General features: G+C 41.1%; 1 protein-coding gene across 5 annotated transcripts in view; it reads left to right on the forward strand.

Moving 5' to 3' along the window:
- LOC140476882 (intermembrane lipid transfer protein VPS13B-like) overlaps positions 1 to 23,832 on the forward strand; it is a 957,534-nt gene that overhangs the window by 220,717 nt on the left and 712,985 nt on the right. For all 5 annotated transcript variants that reach the window (XR_011960620.1, XM_072569770.1, XM_072569768.1 and 2 more), the window contains exon 17: positions 12,676 to 12,860. Coding sequence is in view for 4 of the 5 variants with exons in the window: in XM_072569770.1 (XP_072425871.1) it covers positions 12,676 to 12,860 (185 nt within the window). In the remaining variant the exon portion in view is untranslated. The remainder of the gene's footprint in view (positions 1 to 12,675; positions 12,861 to 23,832) is intronic.

Genomic DNA, 23,832 nt, shown 5'->3' on the forward strand with positions numbered 1-23,832 from the left:
TGTCAATATTTTTAGTTCTCTCTATTTCTTGAACGGAAGCAATGCCTAGGCGCAGTCCTGGATTGAAATCCACATAATGGATCTTTTGGACAGTTTTTTGATTTTAAGGAGGAGGTAGATGTGGGCTGTGGTATGTTGACATGAGGAGAAGAGAAGTGTCTGCTTGGGAAATAATAGATGTTTGGTGAATTTGGTCATGATGTAACGGAAGGTTGGAGGAGATGCCAGAGCATTGACATTCAGCCTCTGCAAACTAGATATCTTTTTGCCAAGAAGTAACTCCACCTCTTGTCAGCAAGTGTAAAGACAACATTGGGTTGCATTCGCTTTATAACCTAATTATGTTCAACAGAGGAAGAAAATTGAGTGTGAATATTACATTAAGACCATATTCCCAGCGCTAATGTACCAGCAAATAATTTATAGCACTCTGATTATATTCACAGCTGTATATTGGGTTCAAAGGTTTGTGGTAATATTTATCTTTGTTACTGTAATGGAAATATGAGGTGTCAACTAATGATGAAAAAAAAAGACAAGCTAAAAAGAGCAGTGTGAAATAATGCGTTCTGTTTGTACAGTCTGGCAGCCATGAGGCATAAGGTGTTGAGCAATCTTCTTTGGCAGTGGCTTTGAAGCTACTGCTGTCTCTCATATGTATGGTTTAGTGGCACAACACATTTATAAATGCATCCGAGCACTTTGATTAAATCTTTGCGGGATTCAAAGAGTTCACACACACCATCAACCCCACAAGAGATTTTGTTTTCATAGTTGTTTTCTTGAGTTCTACTTCTGTGCTGTTGTGAAAAACAGTCAGACATCAATCATTGGATGAAATATATAATCCACACTTGATAAATCATCTGTCTTGTTTCATGTTTCATGCTGCAAAATCTAGTCAATCCAGAATTGAGCCATGCAGTTTTTGGCATTAATTATAGTAACTGGGAATGCACAGAACAAGTTAGCTATTTAAGTTGTAGATTCTCTTCAAATGAATGAATCACAATAAATGTAATTTTTATAGTATTTTGAAAGTAGTAAAATCATCAAGCAACTTCATAGAAGTATAATCAAGCAAAATTTAATGCAGAGAAATGTTAGGACAGAAAGTTGGTCAAAAAGTAGGTTTGAGAAAAGACTGGTAAGAGACGTAGTGATAGAATTACAGGAAATATGACCAAGGCAGCTTTAGGAAATGGCTGCCAGTGATACAAGAGTTCAACCAATTTTTGTAGAGAATGATAGAGATCTGGAAGACTGTAGCACTGGAGGAGGTGACAAATAGGAAGGGACCCAGCCATGGAGAAATTTGCAAGTCTGAATGAAATGTTAAAATTGAAAGGTTGTCAGGCTGGATTAGTGAACATACGAATGATAGGTAAGTAGGATTTGATATGAGTTGGCGCATAGGTTTTGGATGAGCTCAGGTTTATGGAGACTTATGTGTTGGAGTGGTCGTTTCTAGAGGTACGAGAGACATAACGGTGTTTGAGTAAGATGAGTTATTGGCCTTAAATTTTGTTGTATGGACAAGCAAACAATTCTTCACGTGCAGTGATGTAGAGAAGATCTGAAGATCACGTTTATTTTCATATTAACTATGTTTATTGAGTGAAAAATATCTTGAAAGAATGTGTATTGATTAGCAGCTAATGTTAAAGGGAATCCTTAAGTCTTCTTGGCATGTAAGTTGTATTAAAGGAGGATTTTTGAATGCAGAGCGACAAGACCATGGCTGGGATACTAAATGAGTTACTTTGGCCATAAGATATAGGAGTAGAATTAGGCCATTTGAATCATTGTGTCTGATCCACTATTTGATAATGCTAATGTGTTTCTAAGCATCGTTATCCTGCTTTTTCCCTTTAAACCTTTATCGCCATATTAGTCAAGAACCTGCATCTGCAGTCATTTTTACTTAGTCAAGAACCTATCTATCTTTGTCTTAAAGTCATATTTGGTACTTCGTCTCCACAGCCTTCTGCGGCAACGAGTTCCACAAATTCACCACCTGGCCAAAGAAAGTCCTCCTCATCTCAGTTTTAAAGGGTTGTCCATTCAATCTGAAGCTTTGTCTTCAGATCCTGTCTCTCCTACCAGTGGAAACATCTTCGCCGTGGCTACTCTATTCAGCCCTCTCAGTATCCTTTAACTTTCAATTGGATTCATCCCTCCCCCCATTCCTTCTAAACCCCATTGAACACAGACCTAGAGTCTTCAACCGTTCCTCATATGATAAGCCCTTCATTTCTGGCATCATTCTTGTGAACCTTCTCTGGATCCCTTCCTACACCAGTGATCCTTCTGTAGGCCGAAAACTAGATTAGATTACCTACAGTGTGGAAACAGGCCCTTCGGCACAACAAGTCCACACCGACCCTCTGAAGAGCAACCGACCCAGACCCGTTCCCCTGCATTTACCCCTGACTAATCCACCTAACACTTTGGGCAATTTAGCATGGCCAATTCACCTGACTTGCACATCTTTGGATTGTGGGAGAAAACTGGAGACCTGGAGGAAACCCACGCATACACTGGGAGAATGTGCAAACTCCATACATACAGTTGCTCGAGACGGGAATCGAACCCAGGTCCCTGGTGCTGTGAGGCAGCAGTGCTAACCACTGAGCCACTGTGCCGCCCATAAACTGTTCATAATATTCCAAATGTGGTCTGATCAGAACCTTATAGAGCCTCAGCAGTATCGTCCCTGTTCTTGTCCTCTCGCCCTTTTGAAATAAATGCTAACATTGCATTTGTCTTCCTAAGTGCCAACTGAACCTGCATGTTAACCTAAAGAGAATCCTGAACTAGGACTACCAAATCTTTGTGCTTCGGATTCCAGAAGCCTTTCCCTATATAGAAATTAGTCAAAGCCTCTGCCAAAATGCATAACTTCACACTTTCCCACATTGTATATCTTCTGCCACTTCTTGCCCACTTGCCTAGCCTGTCCATGATCTTCTGTAATCTCCACCTAACTTCTGTGTCATCTGTAAACTTAGCAACATTGGCCTCCGTTCCTCTGACGAACGGTCGCCAGATCCGAAGCCTTGACTCTGCTTTCTATTCACAGATGCTGCCAGATCTACTGAGAGTTTCTCCAGGTGTTTTTGTTTTTGTTCCCTCATTTCCTTTGTCCAGATTGTGTGATATGTAACATGAATAGTTGTGGTCCCAACACTGATCCCCATGGAACATCAATGGCTGTGATGGAAGTGATTTTGTTTTTGAGGAGGTTGATGGTGGTTGCATTGCTAGGATGTAAGAAGCCAAACAAGATTTAGGCCATACACATAGTGCTGCCAGAGTACCAAGATTAATGTAGAGAACAATAAAGAAAAACTAGTGCTAAAAGCTTTTTGCAATTTTTAAAAACCCTTTAAGGTATAAATTACTTTGTGAAGAAGCAGATGGTTTTTATAAATAATTAATTTGAAAAGTGTTTGAATGTTCATTAATTTGCAACTTGATAGTCAGAATATGTTCATTTTGTTTTAGCGATAACACCCAGCTGTATCTGAATATTGCACGTATTTAAGTTAGTAGCCAAATAATGCAAGCACTTATTACATGGAACTCTGCCCAGGATTTTACTAGCATTGCAACAAAATAGTATAATTTGGATTTCACACTTAAACAATATCACTGAGCAACTTCAACTTTTTGTTGCCTTTTGGTATAATCTCACATTTGCCATCTCGCTGGTGCCCACAAAGGCTACATAGTATTGTGGCGCATAGCAGATTTCAAACAGACCTAACAATTTGAAGTTGAGTAGTTATAAGGTATCCAATCAAGTTCTGACCTCATTGCAGCCTTGGACCAGATATGACCAGAAGAGCTGAATTGCAGAGTGGAAACAGTGGTAATTAGCTTTGATATCAAGGCAGCGTTTGACTGAGTCTGGCATCAAGGAGCTCTAGCAAAACTGGATTCAGTGGAATCATGGGGGATAACTTTCTACTGGTGGGAGCCATACTTAAAACAAGGGCAGATGTTTTTGTTTTTTGAAATTAACCACAGGGCATCACTGCTGGAGCTTCAAAGGCTAGTTTTCTCATCTACTTCTTCCTCAATGATCTTCCATCTATTATAACGTCAGAGGTGGGAATGCTTGCTGATACTTACACACCGTTCAGCATTATTCACAATGACTCCGATAATGAAGATGTCCTAGTCTCCTTGCAGCAAGACCTGGACAACATCTAGGCTTTGGCTGATAAGTGGCAATTAATATTTTTCTTCACACAAGTGGCGAGAATCACAATGTTCAAGAGGGAATTTACCTATCGCCGAACATCTCTGAATGCCTGATGTCAACATCAAGGGCATTGACATTGACCAGAAACTGAACTGGACTATCCATATACTGTAAATTCTGTTGCTTCATGTGCAGGTCAGAGTTTGGGAATTCTGCCCCAACACTTCAAAGACTGTCTACTATCTAGAAGACACAAGTCAGGAGTGTGATGATATACTGTCAACTTGCCTGGATATGTAAGTCTTCAACAACACTCAAGAAGCTCAGCACCATCCAGGGTAAAGCAGCCTGCTTGATTGCACTCCATGTAACTCCTTCACTGTTCACTTCCTTTGCCACTGATGCATTGTAGCTGCAAACTGTACCACAAGGTACAATTCAACAAGGCTCATGACCCTTACCACTTAAAAGGACAGGGCAGCCAATGCAAATAATATATTAGGCCTGCTTAATATTTTAATATCCTTTTTGTAATGTATTTTTCTTGTTTTCTTTTATTTCCCTCTCTTATGCTGCATGTTCTTTCAGGCATGGGTGACCTACTCCAAAGCTTCTGACATTTCTGCTTTAAACTGGTTGTATTTTGAATGGTAGTCCATATGGTTCAAATGGTATGTATCCATGCTTCTGCTAGACTCAGACTGAATTTGTGCAGCAAAACTATTTATTAGTGCTTTTGTATGAACCACTTCTCTTTATATATGAAACCTTAACTCTAGTCATATTACTGTCATAGCTTCTGAAGTGTATACCCAAACCTGACTTAAATAGTCTCCGTGTTAGTCCCCTGCAATCATAATACACTCCTTGAGGAAGTACTCCTGCATGCACTTTAGGAATTCTGTTTCCTTCTGTCTATTAACTTCATACCTGTTCCATTGAGTGGGTCATTGAAAAATTTTAGAAGTGTAATTTTTTTTTTCACTTGTCTCCTTGGTTTGTGTCTCGTTTTTATTTTCCATTTGCCTTCCACAAATTGTGCAGTACAAGTAGACCAATGTAACCATCCTCTTTTATCTGTAGACACATTACCTTTGCCTGAGGCTAGAATTGCCTTAGAAAGTCACAATAAATTCACAAATCTATCATATCATCTTACCTTGCTTCCAAGTCGGTTGAGGAATTGTTCGCAATTGTTGAGAAAATTACTAATTTGCGATCTCATGATTATGCCAGCATCTTAAACAGTATAAAGTGTTAGATAACAGAATGTGTCCTTGATTTTCTCTGTGCTAAAAACTTGCCTATAAGGTGCTTGCTATCTATGGCAAATCCTAGTAGTCAACTACATGTTGGAGACATTTGACTTTTTCTGGAATGGCTTCTGTTTCTATACTGTAAGATATTTTTGGTGTTACATTTCAAGTTGTTTGTATTTTCTCGTTCTCTTTTGGCACCTGTTTTACCCTTAGTCTGATCCTATGTGGTAAAAACCAGGACTGCAGATGCTGGAAACCAGATTCTAGATCAGAGTGGTGCTGGAAAAGCACAGCAGTTCAGGCAGCATCCGAGGAGCAGGAAAATCAACGTTTCGGGCAAAAGCCCTTAATCAGAATAGAGGCAGAGTGCCTGCATGGTGGAGAGATCCTATGTGGTCTTAGACTTGGATTATTGATTGCCCTTTCTCTTTTTGGTACAAACTTCATGAATCTTGTTTCTCTCCCCTGTTACCTGTTTTGTTTCTGTTTATGCTGTATTGTTTCCCTTCTGTACCTGTAGTGCATTTTATTCCATGCTTTGTACTATGTTTTGGAGAAGCTACCATGATGATCTGACCATAGTGTGGTTTGAGGCAGCCTTGATGGACTAGCTGGTCTATTCTTGCCTGTGAATTTCACAAGTTTGTTTGTACTGCTTGTACTCTTTTAATCTTCAAACTAAAAATATTCCATTATGCATACATACTTGTGCAGCTTGTGATCTGAAACCAGCAGTAAAACTCGGACCATGTTTTGTACTCTACAACTACAAATCTTGGATTTATAATACAACGACAGCCAAACAATGACTACTTTTGTTCAAAACTCCTGAGATCAGTCTGCATTTTATGACCAACTTGGATGTGATGCAGTGTAAAATATAATACATGTGTTTTTTTTCTGAATTTGATTACTTTTTGAATTATAATTAACAGGGAATTATTGCTGATTTGGATTTTGTTATTCCATATGACTTAACTATGTAGAATACTGTTCATTGTATCATATACAACACTCTTAGCTTTAGTGTCAGCTTTGACCACAACTTTGCCATTGAAATGTATCTGTGTAGATTGTACATTCCAAGTGTCGGGTGCTGTCAAAGTATGTTGGACCAGTAATGTGCACAGTGCTGTAATAAAAAAAAACTAGTTAGAACTTGCTGTTATTTTGGAAAAAATGAACATACAGTTTTACATTGCACAGGATATGAGTAATAATCAAAATGAAATTTTTGGAAACATTCTGCGGGTTTCAGGCTTGCATTTTGGGACTCTATGTAAACCATTAAAGCCAGCTGCTTGTTGTAATATTCCTTCAGTCTTAGGCAGGTGTTGATTTTGAAAGCATGAATAGCGGTTCTTTAAGTCTGCACATACTAAATCCTGTGAACAAAAACTACTTACCTGTACCAAATAGTATGTTTTCATCAATATCAGTGAGAAGAATTTTCAATATGATTTTCATTAAGGCAACTTAATTGTTTTGATCAGTTAAATTTCTACTTTTTTTGTCGGGGATGCAAGGAGTGGAGAGAAAGAGACCTGTCAATCACTCTAGTTCTGAATTTATACTGGACTTTTTCCAAGTTTTCTTTTAATGAGATGCTTGATCTGCTGGTTTTATCGAGATTTATTTTCCCTGGGAGTATAGAGTTTGACCTAATTTTTATAGACCTAAACCTGGAAAACGTACACATGTTTTGCAGAGAACTGTGGTGTATTACACACTTCACTACTTAATGAGTCTGCATGCAAGACTGTGAGAATGACTAACTTAAATCAACAATATTTTATAAAATTCTGACTTTTGAGCACAATTCTGATGAGCTGAAAGGATCATCCACTTGGTCTGTTTTCAATTAGTTTCTTTTAAGAAAAAGCTTATCTTGCTCTTTCCCCCCCCCCCATCTCCAGTGCAGACGGCCGTGCCCCTCAACACCCTTTGTTTTTGAAATTTGCATTTCTCAAGGGTAGAGTACACTTTAGGCTGATCATTCTAATTAAGCGCTCTGGACAGCCAATGCCAGAAGGTTATTCCATGCTGGCATATTTGCAGATGAGGCTGATCCTATTAACAATTTATACATTCCAGAAGGTATTGCATTCTCAAATACCCCCAAATGACTTTTACTGAGGTCAGTTGTAGTGTCCTACTGCTGTTTGTTTAAGATTAAACAATTTGACATATATTTGTGATTGAATCCAGAGCCTTCCTTAGCTGTGTAGATTAATAAAGTTGAAAGGAATGTCAAGTGTGACGTTTGGTGTATGAATTGGGACTGCATCAGGAAACTATTTCCCGAATTGACATCTCAGCTGCAAGTCCAAAAACACTCACTTTATAAAAATGAAACACTGCAGTTGCTGAAAATCTGAAATAAAAACAGAAAATGCTGATCAGGTCTGGCAGCATCTGTGGTGAGGGAAACAATTGATAATTTAGGTCAAAGGCCTTTTTTTGAGGTCATCAATCTGAAATATTAACCAAGTTTCCCTCTTCACAGAACCAGGTTTAACTACTGTTAGTTAGGTGGTCACAATTTAATGTGCTGAAGCTGGAAGAGAGAGGAACTAACTACCAATAAATGAAACAAAAAACAGAAATTGCTGGAAAAGCTCAGAAGTTCTTTCAGCATCTGTGTAGAGAAATTAGAGATAATGTTTCAGGTCGAGTGGCCCATCCTCAGAGCTGCAAGTTCTCGGGGTTGGGGGAGTTAACCTGAAATGTTAACTCTCATTTCTCTCCACAGATGCAACCAGACCTGCTGAGCTTTTTCAGCAACTTCAGTTTTTTTGTTTCTGACTTGCAGCAGTTCTTTCGGTTTTATTCGCTAATAAATGAAATTCGGAATGTGATGATATCAGAAGATGAAAGTAGATTCAATTAAAGCCAAAAACTGAGTCCTTTTGGGAAAATTTTAGATGTAGCAAGTGATAGGTCGTAATCACTGAACACTCTGCAATTTGTCAAAGAGTGTGGTGCTGTAAAGGCATAACCGGTCAGGCAGTATCCGAGGAGCAGGAGAGACGATGTTTCGAGCATAAGCTCTTCATCAAGAATTTGCCCCACACCAGGTCCTAGCTTCTAGCCCTGCCATGTTTTTACCATCCCCCAGACCTCCCCTCACTGCGAATTAATGATTAATCCTCAGTAAAGGCCTCATCTTCATCCCACTACACTTCCGAATCAATGGTTCAACATGTGTTGTGTCACCTATCTTTTGTTCCGTTACCTCCACCTCTGTGCTTATTTTTTCCTTCAGGACTCCCACTCACCCTCCGAGGACCCCTTTTCCTGACTCCAACACACTCCATCCACCTGGTCACCCTGTTCTGGTCTGTTACCCGCCCTTGATCTTTTCATTTTGAACTGCCGCTGTGACATTAACCACCTCAACCTGTCCACCCCTTTCACCCACTTCAACCTCTCACCCTTGCAATGCGCAGCCCTTCACTCCTTTTGCTGTAACCCCAAACTCACCAGCAAATCAGCGGACATGAGGGAATCTGTGGAGGTTTGGCACACCAACTTCTACATTGGTGAAGCCAGGTGCCAACTCGCGAACAGCACCCCCTACTGCCCCATTGACTACGACCCTCATCAGCAAACTATCATCTCCCAGACCAACCACAATATCATCACCTGAGGGGACCTCCCACCAACAGCCTCCAACTTGACAGTACAGGAACCCTGCACTGCCAGGTTCTACCTCTTTATCAAAATTCACAAACCTGACTGCCCCAGTCAATGCATTGTCTCAGCCAGCTCCTGCCTCACTGAACTTATCTCCGCTGACATTCCTGGTGAAGAGCTTATGCTCGAAATGTCAACTCTCCTGCTCCTCTGATGCTGCCTGACCGGCTGTGCTCTTCCAGCACCACACTTTTTGACTCTGATCTCCAGTATCTACAGTCCTTAGTTTCTTTCACTCTGCAATTTATAGCAGACTGGAGAAAATGGCTATTGCATGCACCAAAATGCAGATGGAGATTGTATTGTAAGCTTAAAGTATGATTGGAGATGATTTGTAAATAAAGTTTAAAAGTTTTGGGTTATTGAGGACTGGTTAATGATCCTTTACAGGGCAGTATAGGATTGCCTATAAATTATAGTTTTATGTTTGGAAGTTTTGATCCAGGTTCAAACATACATGGAAAGGTTATACTTGAAGTTAGGAAAAAGACATACATGAATGGTGGATGAGATGAATTAATGGAGAAAGGTTTAATGTTTTGCAGGAGAATCTGGCCAGTCTAACACTTGTTTGATATTGACATCTTTAAGATTGACCTTTCCAGGGCAACTCTGAATACAAAAACTATGGTCAGAGTGTTGTCTGTCATTTACTTTTAGTTGACTAGCATACTATTAAAACCATTACTTCCAACTGCCCACCATTCACTGCAGTTCTTTTTTCTGTTTGCAACTTTGTCAGTCTACTTTGTGCTCTACAGCTTTAATTTCTCAATTGTCCCAATATCTGCTTCTTGATTGACTGACTGCTAGTTCCGATCTCGTTCTGGTGCCAAAGTCATTGATGCCAAGGACGTGGCATCTCTGATCCATGGAAACCTCATTCTTACCCTTTTATCCTTATCTAAGTGCTATATCAAGGGTAAGTAGAGATTCTGACCCCCACAAGGGCATTCTTGGTTCTTTCAAGCTAGATTGAGACCTCACTTGTTCAAGATCTGCTTTTCAAGCTATTCCAGTGTGATGCTTTCAGAGATCTTGCAGAAATATATCAGTTTGGTTCATATCCTAGGCCTGTGCTGCTGAGCGCCATGTATTAGTTATTTAATAAAACAACAGTCATACTGGTCATCATCATCCTTTAACAAATATTTGTGACTTTGCCAAAAATGAAAAGCAGTACTTTTTCTAAATGGTAATGGTTATTCAGTAAAGATGAGTTTGAAGCCTATCTGGGGTCTGAATATAAAAACCCCCTTTGACAACTAATGGAAAGGAGCCCATATCATTTCCTTTGATTTCTTCCAAAGTAGCTGAGAAAGTATTTACCATGTGCGTAATCCAATTGTCACAATGGAAAGAAAGATGAACACAGAACAAGTTGTACAAAATGTTACACTGGCTCAAAGCTTTCCATATCAGCTTACTTTTTAAAAAAGATTTGGTGTTCGGGTGTTACTGGCAAGGTGACATTTATTGATAATTACTCTTAAATCTCAAAAGTTGTTTGTGGCTGCCCGCTTGGACAATTGTGTAGTTATGATGGTGGGGTTCTTTTAATTGGAAAGAGTTTGCCTCCTGTGGCAGTAGGAGAATAGTGATATATTTCATTATCACTTGGTGTTTATGGTGATGCTGTGATTTTGTTGCTTGTTTTCTTGGTGGCAAAGGTCATGTGGCTCAGAGATGATATCAAGATAAGACTGGATTGCTGCACTCAATCCATACTGTAGCTACCGTATACCAATGGTAGACAGGTTTGACATTGAGCATAAACGCATGACTAATGATTAAATGGAAGATATTCTTAACTAACCTTCTCAGACATGTTATGCCTGGAGCAGGTGGGACTTGAACTTTGGTCAAAGAGGTTGGTGTGCTACATCATAGATAAGGTGGAAGTAGCAGATCTAATATATTTGGATTTTTAGAAGACATTTGATAAAGCACCACACATTAGACTACTTAATAGGATGAGAGCTTATTTTGTTGGATTAGCATGTTAGTATGGATAGAGGATTAGCTAGCTAATTGAAGATGGTGTGTTTAGGTAAAGAGGGGTGCTATTTTCAGTATAGCAACCTGTAACTTACGGAATGCTATAGGGATCAGTGTTGGGACCACAATTAGCTTCAATATATATTAATGACTTGGATGAGAATGGGAATGTGCTAAAGCCAAGTTTGCAGATGACAGAAAAATAGCTGGGAAGGCAAGCAGACAGCAAGACACAGAGGGATAAGGCAGATTAAAAAAGAGGGCAGAAACTTGGCAGTTAGAATATACTGTGGGGAAATATGATGTTGTGCACTTTGGCAGGAAGAATAAAGAAGTTGAATATTTTTTAAAAGGAGAAAGAAAGCAGAAAGTAAAAACACAGGTGGATTTAGGTTGGGCATTTACTTATTGGAATTTTAAAAGAATGAGAAGTGACCTTATTGAAACATGCAAGAGTCTTAAACGATTTGACAGAGTAGGAAGGTTGTTTCTCCTTGTGGGATAGTCTAAGACCAGAGGGCCTTATCTCAGAATAAGGGGTTTTCCATTCAAGACCGAGAAGAGGACAAATTTCTTCTCTCAGAAACTAGTGAATCTATGGAATTTGTTACTGCTTGGAGCTGTAGAAGTTACATTGTTAAATTTATTCAAAACTGAACTTTTTCATCAGTAAGGGAATAGATGGTTATGGGGATAAGGTAGGAAAGTGGCGTTAAGGATTTTTAGGTCAGCTGCAATCTCATTGAATGGCAAAACAGACTTGATAGGCTGAATGGTCTATTTCTGTGCCCATTCCTTTCTGGCCATAAGGTAGCGTAATACAGGCTGAAGTAATTGAGTTCATCTTTTTCTTGAAAATAGTCATTACTTGGCACTTATGAGGTCTACTAAAATAAAACAAAGAACTGCAGATGCTGAAAATCTTGAAGATAAACAGAACTTGCTGGAGAAACTGAGCAGGTCTGGCAGCATCTGTGGAGAGAGAGACGTGTGTTACGGAACTCAAAACGTGGTTCGGTTACTTAGGTGGTCCAAATGTTTCTGCCACTTGTCACCGAATGCCTAATACTCTTGTTTGTAAGGAATAGTAACTGTCTGTATTTCAGCATTTTAGATAAACACTATAATGTAAAATAATTTGTTGGGTAGGGCATACGCAGGGAATATGTTTCCACTTGTGGTGTTTGAGAACTGGGGCTCATGAATCTGAGATGCTCACTAATAAATCCAATCAGGAATTTACGGGAGATCTCTTAACTCAAAATCCTGAGCACTTGCTGCTAAATGGAATGGTTGAGATAAATTTACAGGTAAGTTAGAAAAGTATATAAGGAAGAAAAGAATAGAGGATCTGCTATTGTGTGAGACCAGTTAAGGTGAGAGGAAGATCGGAGCTTATGAGGCAAAGACACTAATTTAGATTGGTTGGCCTGGTTCAGTGGTGTAAAATTATTTTTCGGATATGTTCTATGAAAGTTCACACCTTGATTAATTTCAATTTGTGTTCAATAGGTTGAAACGTCCATTTGTCCCGACTACAGAGTGCATATTTGAATTGCCCAGTCTGACTTTACAAGCTACGAGGGCCCAGACCTTACTGCTGCAAACCATTTTACAGAGTTGGACACACAACATGGGAACATCAGTATCATTGCCAGTAGATGAAGCTTTACTTAAGGACATCTTCAGACCTTCAGGTAAGATGTCTTTTTATTAATTGCAACCATTATTCAATCTGTGGCTCAAAGATAGGCCACGTACCTCAGTACGATTGGCCACCCAGCAACCAAATACTGGTATTGAATGCAGCTCCTCTCAAAATCATTTTTCGTGGATTTGATGAGTTTTATGTTATTTGGACAGCTGCAATGTTGCTTCATTTCATACCAATTTCAGCAAAGTAAAATGACTTTTTAGGTTGGGTCCCGCTTCACGACAACAGAGAAATTTGATGATCACTTTAAGGAGCTCAAGTTTCTTCATGTGGAATTGGAAGAGAGAAAGATGAGGAGAAATCGGTGGGATTATGAATGTTTAAATGATCATGTAAAAACTGTCGAATCTATTCATCTGTACACAGATATAATTTAGTTTTTGTTTTCTTTTGAAACGTATTGCTTTTCCACTAAGGACTGATTAGGGATAGTCAACATGGCTTTGTGCGTGGGAAATCATGTCTCACAAACTTGATTGAGTTTTTTGAAGAAGTAACGAAGAAGATTGATGAGGACAGAGCAGTAGATGTGATCTATATGGACTTCATTAAGGCGTTCGACAAGGTACCCCATGGGAGACTGATTAGCAAGTTTAGATCTCGTGGAATACAGGGAGAACTAGCCATTTTGATCTAGAACTGGCTCAAAGGTAGGAGACAGAGGGTGGTGGTTGGAGGGTTGTTTTTCAGACTGGAGGCCTGTGACCAGTGGAGTGCCACAAGGATCGGCGCTGGGCCCTCTACTTTTTGTCATTAAAATAAATGATTTGGATGCGAGCATAAGAGGTACTGTTAGTAAGTTTGCAGATGACACCAAAATTGGAGGTGTAGTGGACAGCGAAGAGGGTTACCTCAGATTGCAACAGGATCTGGACCAGATGGGCCAATGGGCTGAGAAGTGGCAGATGGAGTTTAATTCAGATAAATGCGAGGTGCTGCATTTTGGGAAAGCAAACCTTAGCAGGACTTATACACTTAATGGTAAGATCCTAGGGAGTATTGCTGAACAAAGAGACCTTGGAGTGCAGGTTCATAACTCCTTGAAAGTGGAGTCGCAGGGAGATAGGATAGTGAAGAAGGCATTTGTTATGCTTTCCTTTATTGGTCAGAGTATTGAGTACAGGAGTTGGGTGGTCATGTTGCAGCTGTACAGGATATTGGTTAGGCCACTGTTGGAATATTGCGTGCAATTCTGGTCTCCTTCCTATCGGAAAGATGTTGTGAAACTTGAAAGGGTTCAGAAAAGATTTACAAGGATGTTGACAGGGTTGGAGGATTTGAGCTACAAGGAGAGGCTGAATAGGCTGGGGCTGTTCTCACTGGAGCGTCGGGGGCTGAGGGGTGACCTTATAGAGGTTTACAAAATTATGAGGGGCATGGATAGGATAAGTAGACAAAGTCTTTTCCCTGGGGTCAGGGAGTCCAGAACTAGAGGGCATAGGTATAGGGTCAGAGGGGAAAGATATAAAAGAGACCTGGGAGGCAACTTTTTCATGCAGAAGGTGGTACGTGTATGGAATGAGCTACCAGAGGATGTGGTGGAGGCTGGTACAATTGCAACATTTAAGAGGCATTTGGATGGGTATGCGAATAGGAAGGGTTTGGAGGGATATGGGCCAGGTACTGGCAGGTGGGATTAGTTTGGGTTGGGATATCTGGTCAGCATGGACGGGTTGGACCGAAGGGTCTGTTTCCATGCCGTACATCTCTGAGTCTAAGTGCCACAAGTGCTATTATCTTAATATTAAAACTGCTCTGTGTTGGAAGAATACATTCCAGCTTTAAAAAAACAAGAGTTTTACAGAAGGGTAGTTTCTTTTCCCCCAAAAGAAGACCTTGTGGGATTCCCTAAAAAGTTAGTAGCTTCCAATTGAAGCAGTCGTGGAATGATTAAAATTTCGTACTGCATTACATTAACATAGGAAGCTCAAAAATAAACCCATGTAACACAAAAGACACACTTGAATTTTAGGACATTCTGGGGCAAATGTTGAAATTTTCAACTGTCATTTTGTGAGAGCATTGCACTGAAGTCATATGCACAGTCTTTAGAAGTGACTTTAAACTTTTTTCAACAGTGCCTAGAATATTATGCTTGCCAATATTACACAAGCTTTCAATGATTACATCCCAGTCTTCAGATTCGTTATTTTTAGCATCTAAATTCAAACAAATGTAAGAAATCAAATGTTTTCAAGCACTAATTCATTGGAAAACCTAAAAGCAGTATTTTGTAAACGTGTTGATAAAAAATGTGTTTATATGTGTAGGAGTGTAATGAGAAGCAAATGGAGTGAGCATTTTAAATCTCATCAGTCTTCACCACATTTCTGGAAGTAGATTATTATGAATTCACATGAGCTATGAATGGATTCTGTCATTGAGTCATGCAAGACTTTCCACATGCAGTCAGCATCTTCATGTGGATTCAGTCTCATTGCCCTAGTATTATATAGCAGTGATGTGAACTGGTAGATCTTTCTTGCACATAAATCTCATTTCCCTGCACGTGAACTGAGGAAACATTTAGTGCCACAAGATTTGGTCTGTTTCTTAGAACATAGCACAATACAGGCCCTTCGACCCGAGATGTTGTGCCGATCTTTTATTCTACTCTAAGATCAAACTAGCCTACGTACCCTTCATTTTATTATAATCTATGTGCCAATCCAAGGTTCGCTTAAATGTCCCTAATGTATCTAATTCTACTACCACAGCTGGCAGTGCATTTCACACACACACCACTCTGTGTAAAGACCCTACCTCTGACATCTCCCCTAAACCTTACTCCAATCACCTTAAAATTATGCCCCCTCACGATAGCCATTTCCGCCCTGAAAACAAGTCTCTGGTTCTAATTATTCTTTGCTCCAATGAGAAAAGCCATAGATCCCTCAAACATTCTTCATAAGACATACCCTCTAGTCCAGGCAGCATCTTGGTAAATTTCCTCTGCACCCTTTCTAAAGCTTCCACATCTTTCCTATAATGAAGCGACCAGAACTAAATACAATATTCCTAGAGTCGTCTAACCAGGGCTTTATTGAGCTGCAACACACCCTCGCAGCTCTTAAACTCAATCTCCCTGCTAATGAAAGCCAATACACCATACGCCTTCTTAACGACCTTATGAACTTTGAGGGATCTATGGATGTAGACCCAAAGATCCCTCTGTTCCTCCACATTGCCAAGAATCCTGCCTTTAACCCTGTAATCTGCATTCAAATTCGACCTTCGAAAATGAATCACTTCAATCTTTTCCAAGTTGAACTCCATCTGCTACTTCTCAGCCCAGCTTTGCATCCTGTCAATGTCCCGTTGCAACCTACAACAGCCCTCTACACTATCCACAACTCCACCAACCTTCATGTCATCAGCAAACTTATAACCCACCCTTCCACTTCCTCGTCCAAGTCATTTATAAAAATTGCAGAGAGTAGAGGTCCCAGAACAAATTCCTGTGGAACACCGCTGGCCACCGAGTTCCAGGCTGAATATTTTCCATCTACGTCTTTAGTGGGCCAGCTAATTCTGTATCCAGACAGCAAGACTTCCCCGTATCCCATGTGTCCTTACTTTCTGAATGAGCCTACCATGGGGAACCTTATCAAGTGCCTTGTTAAAATCCATATACCTCCCATCCATTGCTCTACCTTCATCGATGTGTTTTGTCACACCCTCAAAGAATTCAATAACGCTTGTGAGGCATGTCCTGCCCCTCACAAAGCCATGCTGACTATCTCTACTCAAACTATGCTTTTCCAAATAATCATAATTCTGTCTCTCAGAATCCTCTCCAATAATGTGACTGGTCTGTAATTCCCAAGGTTGTCCCCATTCCCTTACTTGAACAAGGAAAAACATTTGCCACCCTCCAATCATCTGGTACTCCTCCAATGGACAGGGAGGATGCAAAGACCATCGCCAAAGGTGCAGCAATCTCTTCCCTCTCTTCCCATACTAACCTTGAGTATATCCCATCTAGTCCAGGGGACTTATCTATCCTCACATTTTTCAAAATATCCAGCACATCCTCCTTAACATCAACCTGCTTGAGCATATCAGCCGGTTTCGTGCTGTCCTCACAAATGACAAGGTCCCTCTCACTAGTGAGTACTGAAGCAAAGTATTCATTAAGGACCTCCCCATCTCCTCCGAATCCAGGCACAAATTCCCTCCAGTATTTGTGATTGGCCCTACCCTCGCTCTGGCCATCCTCTTGTTCCTCACATAAGTGTAGAATGCCTTGGGGTTTTACTAATCCTACCCGCCAAGACTTCTTTTGCCCCCTTCTCTGTCTTCTAAGTCTATTCTTCAGTTCCTTCCTGGCTACCTTGTAACCCTCTAGCACCCTGTCTGATCCTTGCTTCCTCAACCTTAAGTAAGCTTCCTTCTTCTTGACTAGATGTTCACTTCTCCTGTCATCGAAGGTTCCTTCACCCTACCATCTCTTCCTTGCCTCAGTGGACAAACCTATCCAGCACTGTCAGCAAGTGTTCCCTAAACAACCTCCACATTTCTGTTGTGCATTTCCCTGAGAATATCTATTCCCAATTTCCCAATGCTCTACAGTTCCTGCCTTGTAATAGCATTGTAATTCCCCTCCGCCAATTAAATGCTTTTCCATGCAATCTGCTCCGAGCCCTCTTCATGACCATAGTCAAGGTCAGGGAGTTGTGACCACTGTTACTGAGATGCTGTCCCACCGAGAGATCTGACACCTGACCTGGTTCGTTGCCAAGGGCCAAATCAAATATAGCCTCGCCTCTCGTTGGTTTATCTACATATTAATTCAGGAATCCTTCCTGGATACATCTGACAATATCTGCTCCATCTAAACTATTTGTACTTGGGAAGTTCCAATATTAGGGAAGTTAAAGTCACCCATGACACCAATCCTGTTACTTCTGCATCTTCTCAAACTCTGCCTCTCAATCTGCTCCTCCATGTCTCTGTTGCTATTGTGGGGTCTATAGAAATCTCCCAATAAATTGACTGCTCCTTTCCTGTTTCTGACTTCCACCCATACTGACTCAGTAGATGGACCCTCCTCTAAAACCTCTGGTTCTGCAGCTGTGATACTGTCCCTGATTAGCAATGTCACTCCCCGACCTCTCTCACCTCCCTCCCTATTTGAAACGTCTAAACCCTGGAACATTCAACAACCATTCTGCCCCTGTCATATCCAAGACACTGTAATGGCCACAACATCATAGCTCCAAGTACTGATCAATGCACTGAGTTCATTGCCCTTATTCCTGACACTTCTTGTGTTAAAGTAGACACAATTCAACCCATCAGAGTGACTGCAACTTTGCCCTATCAACTGTTTATCCTTCTTCGCAGACTCTCTGCACACTGTGTCTGTCTGTTCACCAGCTACCTGTCCTCTGATTCGTAGCTGTGGTTCTCATCCCTCTGCCAAAGTAGTTTAAACTCTCCCGAAGAGCTGTAGCAAACCTCCTGCCCAGGATATTGCTACCCCTTCAGCTCAGGTGCAACCGACCCCCTTGTACAGATCCCACCTGCAGAATATATCCTAATGATTGATATATCTGAAACCCTCTCTCCTATACCAGCTCTGCAGTCACTTGTTCAGCTGCACTCGCTCTATGTTCCTAGCCTCAATAGCCCCTGGCACAGGTGGCAATCCTGAGATTATTACTCTGCTCATCCTGCCTTTTAGATTCCAACCTATCTCCCTATATTCACTTTTCAGGTCATCATCCCTTTTCCTAGCTATGTCATTGGTACCGATGTGTACCACAACTTCTGGCTGCTCCCTCTCTCCCTTAAGAATGCTGTAGACTTGATCCGAGACATCCCTGACCCTGGTACCCAGGAGGCAATGCACTATCTGGGAGTCTCTTTTTTGACCACTGAATCTCCTGTCTGTTCCTCTCACGATTGAATCTCATGTCACTGTCTCTCTCCTATTTATTCCCCCCTTCCCTTCTCAGCCACAGAGTCAGGCTCAGTGCTAGAGACTGGCTGCTGTGGCTTTTCCCTGATATGTCCTCACCCCCAACAGTATGCAAAGTGGTATACTTATGATTGAGGTGAATGACCACAGGGCACCCCTGCACTGTCTGCCTATTCCTTTTCCCTCTCATGTCGGTCACCCAGCTATTTTTATCCTGTAACTTAGGTGTGACTACCTCTCTTTGACTACCTCTCTTTAACTCCTCTCTATCACCCCCTCAGCCTCCCAACTGATCCGAAGTTCATCCAGCTCCAGCTCCAGCTCCAGTTCCCTAATGTAGTCTGTAAGGAGCTGGAGTTGGGTGCACCTCTCACATACAAAGTCAGCAGGAACATCAGTGGTGACCCTTGTGTCCCATATTCTACAAGAGGAGCATGCAACTGCCCCAGCTTCCATCCCCCTCAGCTCTAAATTGCCAAAAGAGATGAAAGAATATCCATACCTTACCAGCCCTCCACACTGAGTCTTTTGTTTTTGTTTAGAGGAGGAAGGTGGGTGGGAGACACTTCACATGTCGTGTTTTGGGTTTAGCCACTGTCCAAATATATTAGTTCACTTACCCAGGAATCTTTTTGAATGTTTGTATTGCCCAAAAGTATTGAATATTTTGGTCATGCAAACATTGCTGTTTTGACTGTCCCATTTCTCAAATGGTAAATTATTAAGGTGAATTGCCAGTTACTTTGCAGCCATGGAAAACTCAGTTGTCAATAACTGACTCAGGTTCATAATGTGAAAATAGCTAGCAGCAGCCCAAGTGTTGTAACCTCAGTTCTTCCACTTTAAATTGTGCAGGGGCATGGGAACCCAGACTGTAACTTTAGGGTGCAGGACCTGGAGTGTAGGGAGGGTAGGAATATGGTATCAATCTTAAAGGATCGTGCCTGTAAACAGAAGAGTGGCTTGAAGTGTGTATACTTTAATGCCAGAAGTATACGAAATAAGGTAGGTGAACTCGCAGCGTGGGTTGGTACCTGGGACTTCGATGTTGTGGCTATTACGGAGACATGGCTAGATCAGGGACAGGATTGGCTGTTGCAGGTTCCAGGGTTTAAATGTTTTAGTAGGGTCAGAGGTGGGGGTAAAAGAGGGGGGGGTGTGGCTTTGCTTGTCAAAGATAGTATTACAGCGGTGGAAAGGAAGATGGATGAAGATTTGCCATCTGAGGTAGTTTGGGTTGAGGTTAGGAATAGGAGAGGTGAGGTCACCCTGTTAGGAGTCTTTTACAGGCCTCCTAATAGTCCTAGAATCGTTGAAGAAAGGATTGCGAAGATGATTCAGGAGAAGAGTGACAGTAATAGGGTGATTGTTATGGGAGACTTTAACTTTCCTGATATTGATTGGGAAAGCTATAGCTCAAGTTCGTTAGATGGGTCAGTGTTTGTGCAATGTGTGCAGGAGAGTTTCCTGACACAATATGTAGATAAGCCAACAAGAGGTGAGGCCATACTGGATTTGGTTCTGGGTAACGAACCAGGCCAGGTATTAGAACTAGAGGTAGGTGAGCACTTTGGGGACAGTGACCACAATTCGGTGATTTTTACTCTAGTGATGGAGAGGGATAAGTGTGTACTACAGGGCAAGAGTTATAGCTGGGGGCAGGGAAATTATGATGCGTTGAGGCATGACTTAGGATGTGTGGATTGGAAAAGTAGATTCCAAGGCAAGAGCGTAATTGATATGTGGAACTTGTTCAAGGAGCAACTATTGAGTGTCCTTGATAAGTACGTACCTATCAGGCAGGGAGGAAAGGGTCGTGTGAAGGAGCCGTGGTTTAATAAGGAGTTGGAATCCCTTGTTAAATGGAAGAGGGCGGCCTTTGTAAAGATGAGGTGTGAAGGTTCAATAGGGGCGATTGAGAGTTATAAGGTAGCCCGGAAGGACCTGAAGAGAGAGCTAAGAGCAGCAAGGAGGGGACATGAAAGGTCCTTAGTTGGTAGGATTAGGGAAAACCCTAAGGCTTTCTATAGGTATGTTAGGAATAAAAGAATGACTAGGGAAGGAATAGGTCCAATCAAGGATAGTAATGGGAAGTTGCGTGTGGAGGCTGAAGAGATTGGGGAGGCGCTGAATGAATACTTTTCGTCAGTATTCACTCAGGAACAGGACATTGTTGTCGATATGAATACTGAGGCATGAATAAGTAGAATGGATGGCTTTGAGATATGTAGAGAAGAGGTGTTGGAAATTCTGGCAAGGGTGAAAATAGATAAGTCCCCTGGGCCTGATTGCATTTATCCTAGGATTCTCTGGGAAGCAAGGGAGGAGATTGCAGAGCCATTGGCCTTGATTTTTGTGTCCTCTTTGTCTACAGGAGTAGTGCCAGAGGACTGGAGGCTAGCAAACGTGGTTCCCTTGTTCAAGAAGGGGAGTAGGGATAATCCTAGTAACTATAGGCCAGTGAGTCTCACTTCTGTTGTGGGCAAAGTCTTAGAGAGAATTATAAGGGATAGGATTTATGCACATCTGGATAAGAATGATGTGATCAAGGATAGTCAGCATGGTTTTGTGAAGGGCAGGTCGTGCCTCACAAACCTTATTGAATTCTTTGAGAAGGTGACGAAGGAGGTAGATGAGGGGAAAGCGGTAGATGTAGTATATATGGATTTTAGTAAGGCGTTTGATAAGGTCCCCCATGGTAGGCTACTGCAGAAAATACAGAGATATGGCATTGAGGGTGAGTTGGAGGTTGGGATTAGGAATTGGCTCTCTGGAAGAAGACAGAGGGTAGTAGTTGATGGCAAAGATTCATCTTGGAGTGCCGTCACTAGTGGTGTTCCGCAAGGATCTGTTTTGGGACCATTGCTGTTTGTCATTTTTATAAATGACCTGGAGGAAGGGTTAGAAGGTTGGGTGAGCAAGTTTGCGGATGATACGAAAGTCGGAGGAGTTGTAGACAGTGAGGAAGGATATGGCAGGTTACAGCGGGATATAGAGAAGCTGCAGAGCTGGGCAGAAAGGTGGCAAATGGAGTTCAATGTAGCTAAGTGTGAAGTGATTCACTTTGGTAAGAGTAATAAAAAGATGGATTACTGGGCTAATGGTAGACTACTTGGTAGTGTGGAAGAGCAGAGGGATCTTGGTGTCCATGTACACAGATCTCTGAAAGTTGCCACCCAGGTAAATAGTGCAGTGAAGAAGGCATATGGCGTACTGGCTTTTATTGGTAGAGGAATTGAGTTCCGGAGTCCTGAGGTCATGCTGCAGTTGTATAAGACTCTGGTGCGGCCGCTTCTGGAATATTGTGTGCAGTTTTGGTCGCCATACTATAGGAAGGATGTGGAGGCACTGGAACGGGTGCAGAGGAAGTTTACCAGGATGTTGCCTGGCATGGTAGGAAGATCCTATGAGGAAAGGCTGAGGCACTTGGGGTTGTTTTCTTTGGAGAAAAGAAGGTTTAGGGGTGATTTGATAGAGGTGTACAAGATGATTAGGGGGTTAGATAGGGTTGACAGTGAGAACCTTTTTCCGCGTATGGAGTCAGCTATTACAAGGGGGCATAGCTTTAAATTAAGGGGGGGTAGATATAGGACTGATGTTAGGGGTAGGTTCTTCACTCAGCGAGTCGTAAGATCATGGAATGCCCTGCCAGTAGCAGTAGTGGACTCTCCCTCTTTATGGGTATTTAAGCGGGCATTGGATAGGTATATGGAGGATAGTGGGTTAGTGTAGGTTAGGTGGGCTTTGATCGGCGCAACATCGAGGGCCGAAGGGCCTGTACTGCGCTGTATTGTTCTATGTTCTAAATTAAACTGGTGTCTAGTCAAATATGCTTGAAATGAATAAATCTAAACCCAGATATAAAATGTTCATGTGAGTGGTCACCATTGATACTGCGTTCAGATAACTGTTTCATAGAATGTTGTATGTACTCTGAAAATATTGCAGGAAATGTTTTTAATCCTATTTCTTCATGTTGTAACTGAGGCACTTTTGAGTTCAGGCAACATGATGTCAATAATATCAGCTTGATTGATCTCACATTTACTTTGAAACTTCTCAAATCTAATTTATTAAAAAGTTAAGTTTATATGTTAGTGATTGTATATAATGTGACTAAAACATAATTGAGAACATGCATCTTTTTTTTCAGTGAAAAGCATAGCCATATTACAATATATCCTTTAATAAATTCTTTACTCTTGTACCGTGTGTCACCTTGTGCACTTTGGAACTGTACTGTGGTTACTTGGAACAGAGTACTCGATATGAGAATCAACTTCATTTTCTACCTAGCATTTTTGGTTTTTAAAAACAAAATCTGTTGGTTTAGCAATGTATTTTGCTGTAATATACGTATTTACCTAGTTTTATTCCTTTGTCTTGTGAAACAAACCTTTTATTTTTCAGAAGATGACCAAGAGTTCTGTGGTATAATGACTGTTTTCAGAATTTGCCAAAAACATTGCGTACCATTTAATTGAAGAGTAAAGGCGCGTTTTGGCAGATGCTCAAAGCCTTCTTTTATTATTTCATTAGCTTGCAGCAGCAGGCGTTTTTACTCAACACCACATGTCTTCAATTTTCTGTTTATTAGAATATTGGTTGAGAGGTGTCATTGAGTGAATTACAGGTGCAAGTGCCTCCTGTTTAATTTGGAAGTAATTGGGAAAGAGGTCTGCTATCAGTCATTTCTCAGAGGGGGAAGACAAGAAATGACACAGGGAAGTGCTACTAGGTGCAATCAGAAAGCTTGTGTATTTGTCTACTCCATCTGCCAGTGGAATCCTCGTTTAACCATTTGCCAATTCCAACTTTAACTCACTCTGTTGTGATCTTCTATTCTCCATTTAGTTCAAATTTCTACTGAGTCAAAGCACTCAGCTTGTACTATATTCTTGCTTGCCTATCACTCTTGTCCTTGCTGATAATATTTTCTTCTGATTCCTCTAACTCTTTGAATTGTAAAAGGTGAAGCAGCAATTTGCATGCATTTCAAACTAGTCTGCAGCATTGCTGAAAACAATGTGGT

This window comes from Chiloscyllium punctatum, chromosome 5 (genome assembly GCF_047496795.1).
Source record: "Chiloscyllium punctatum isolate Juve2018m chromosome 5, sChiPun1.3, whole genome shotgun sequence".
Classification (NCBI taxonomy): Eukaryota; Metazoa; Chordata; class Chondrichthyes; order Orectolobiformes; family Hemiscylliidae; genus Chiloscyllium; species Chiloscyllium punctatum.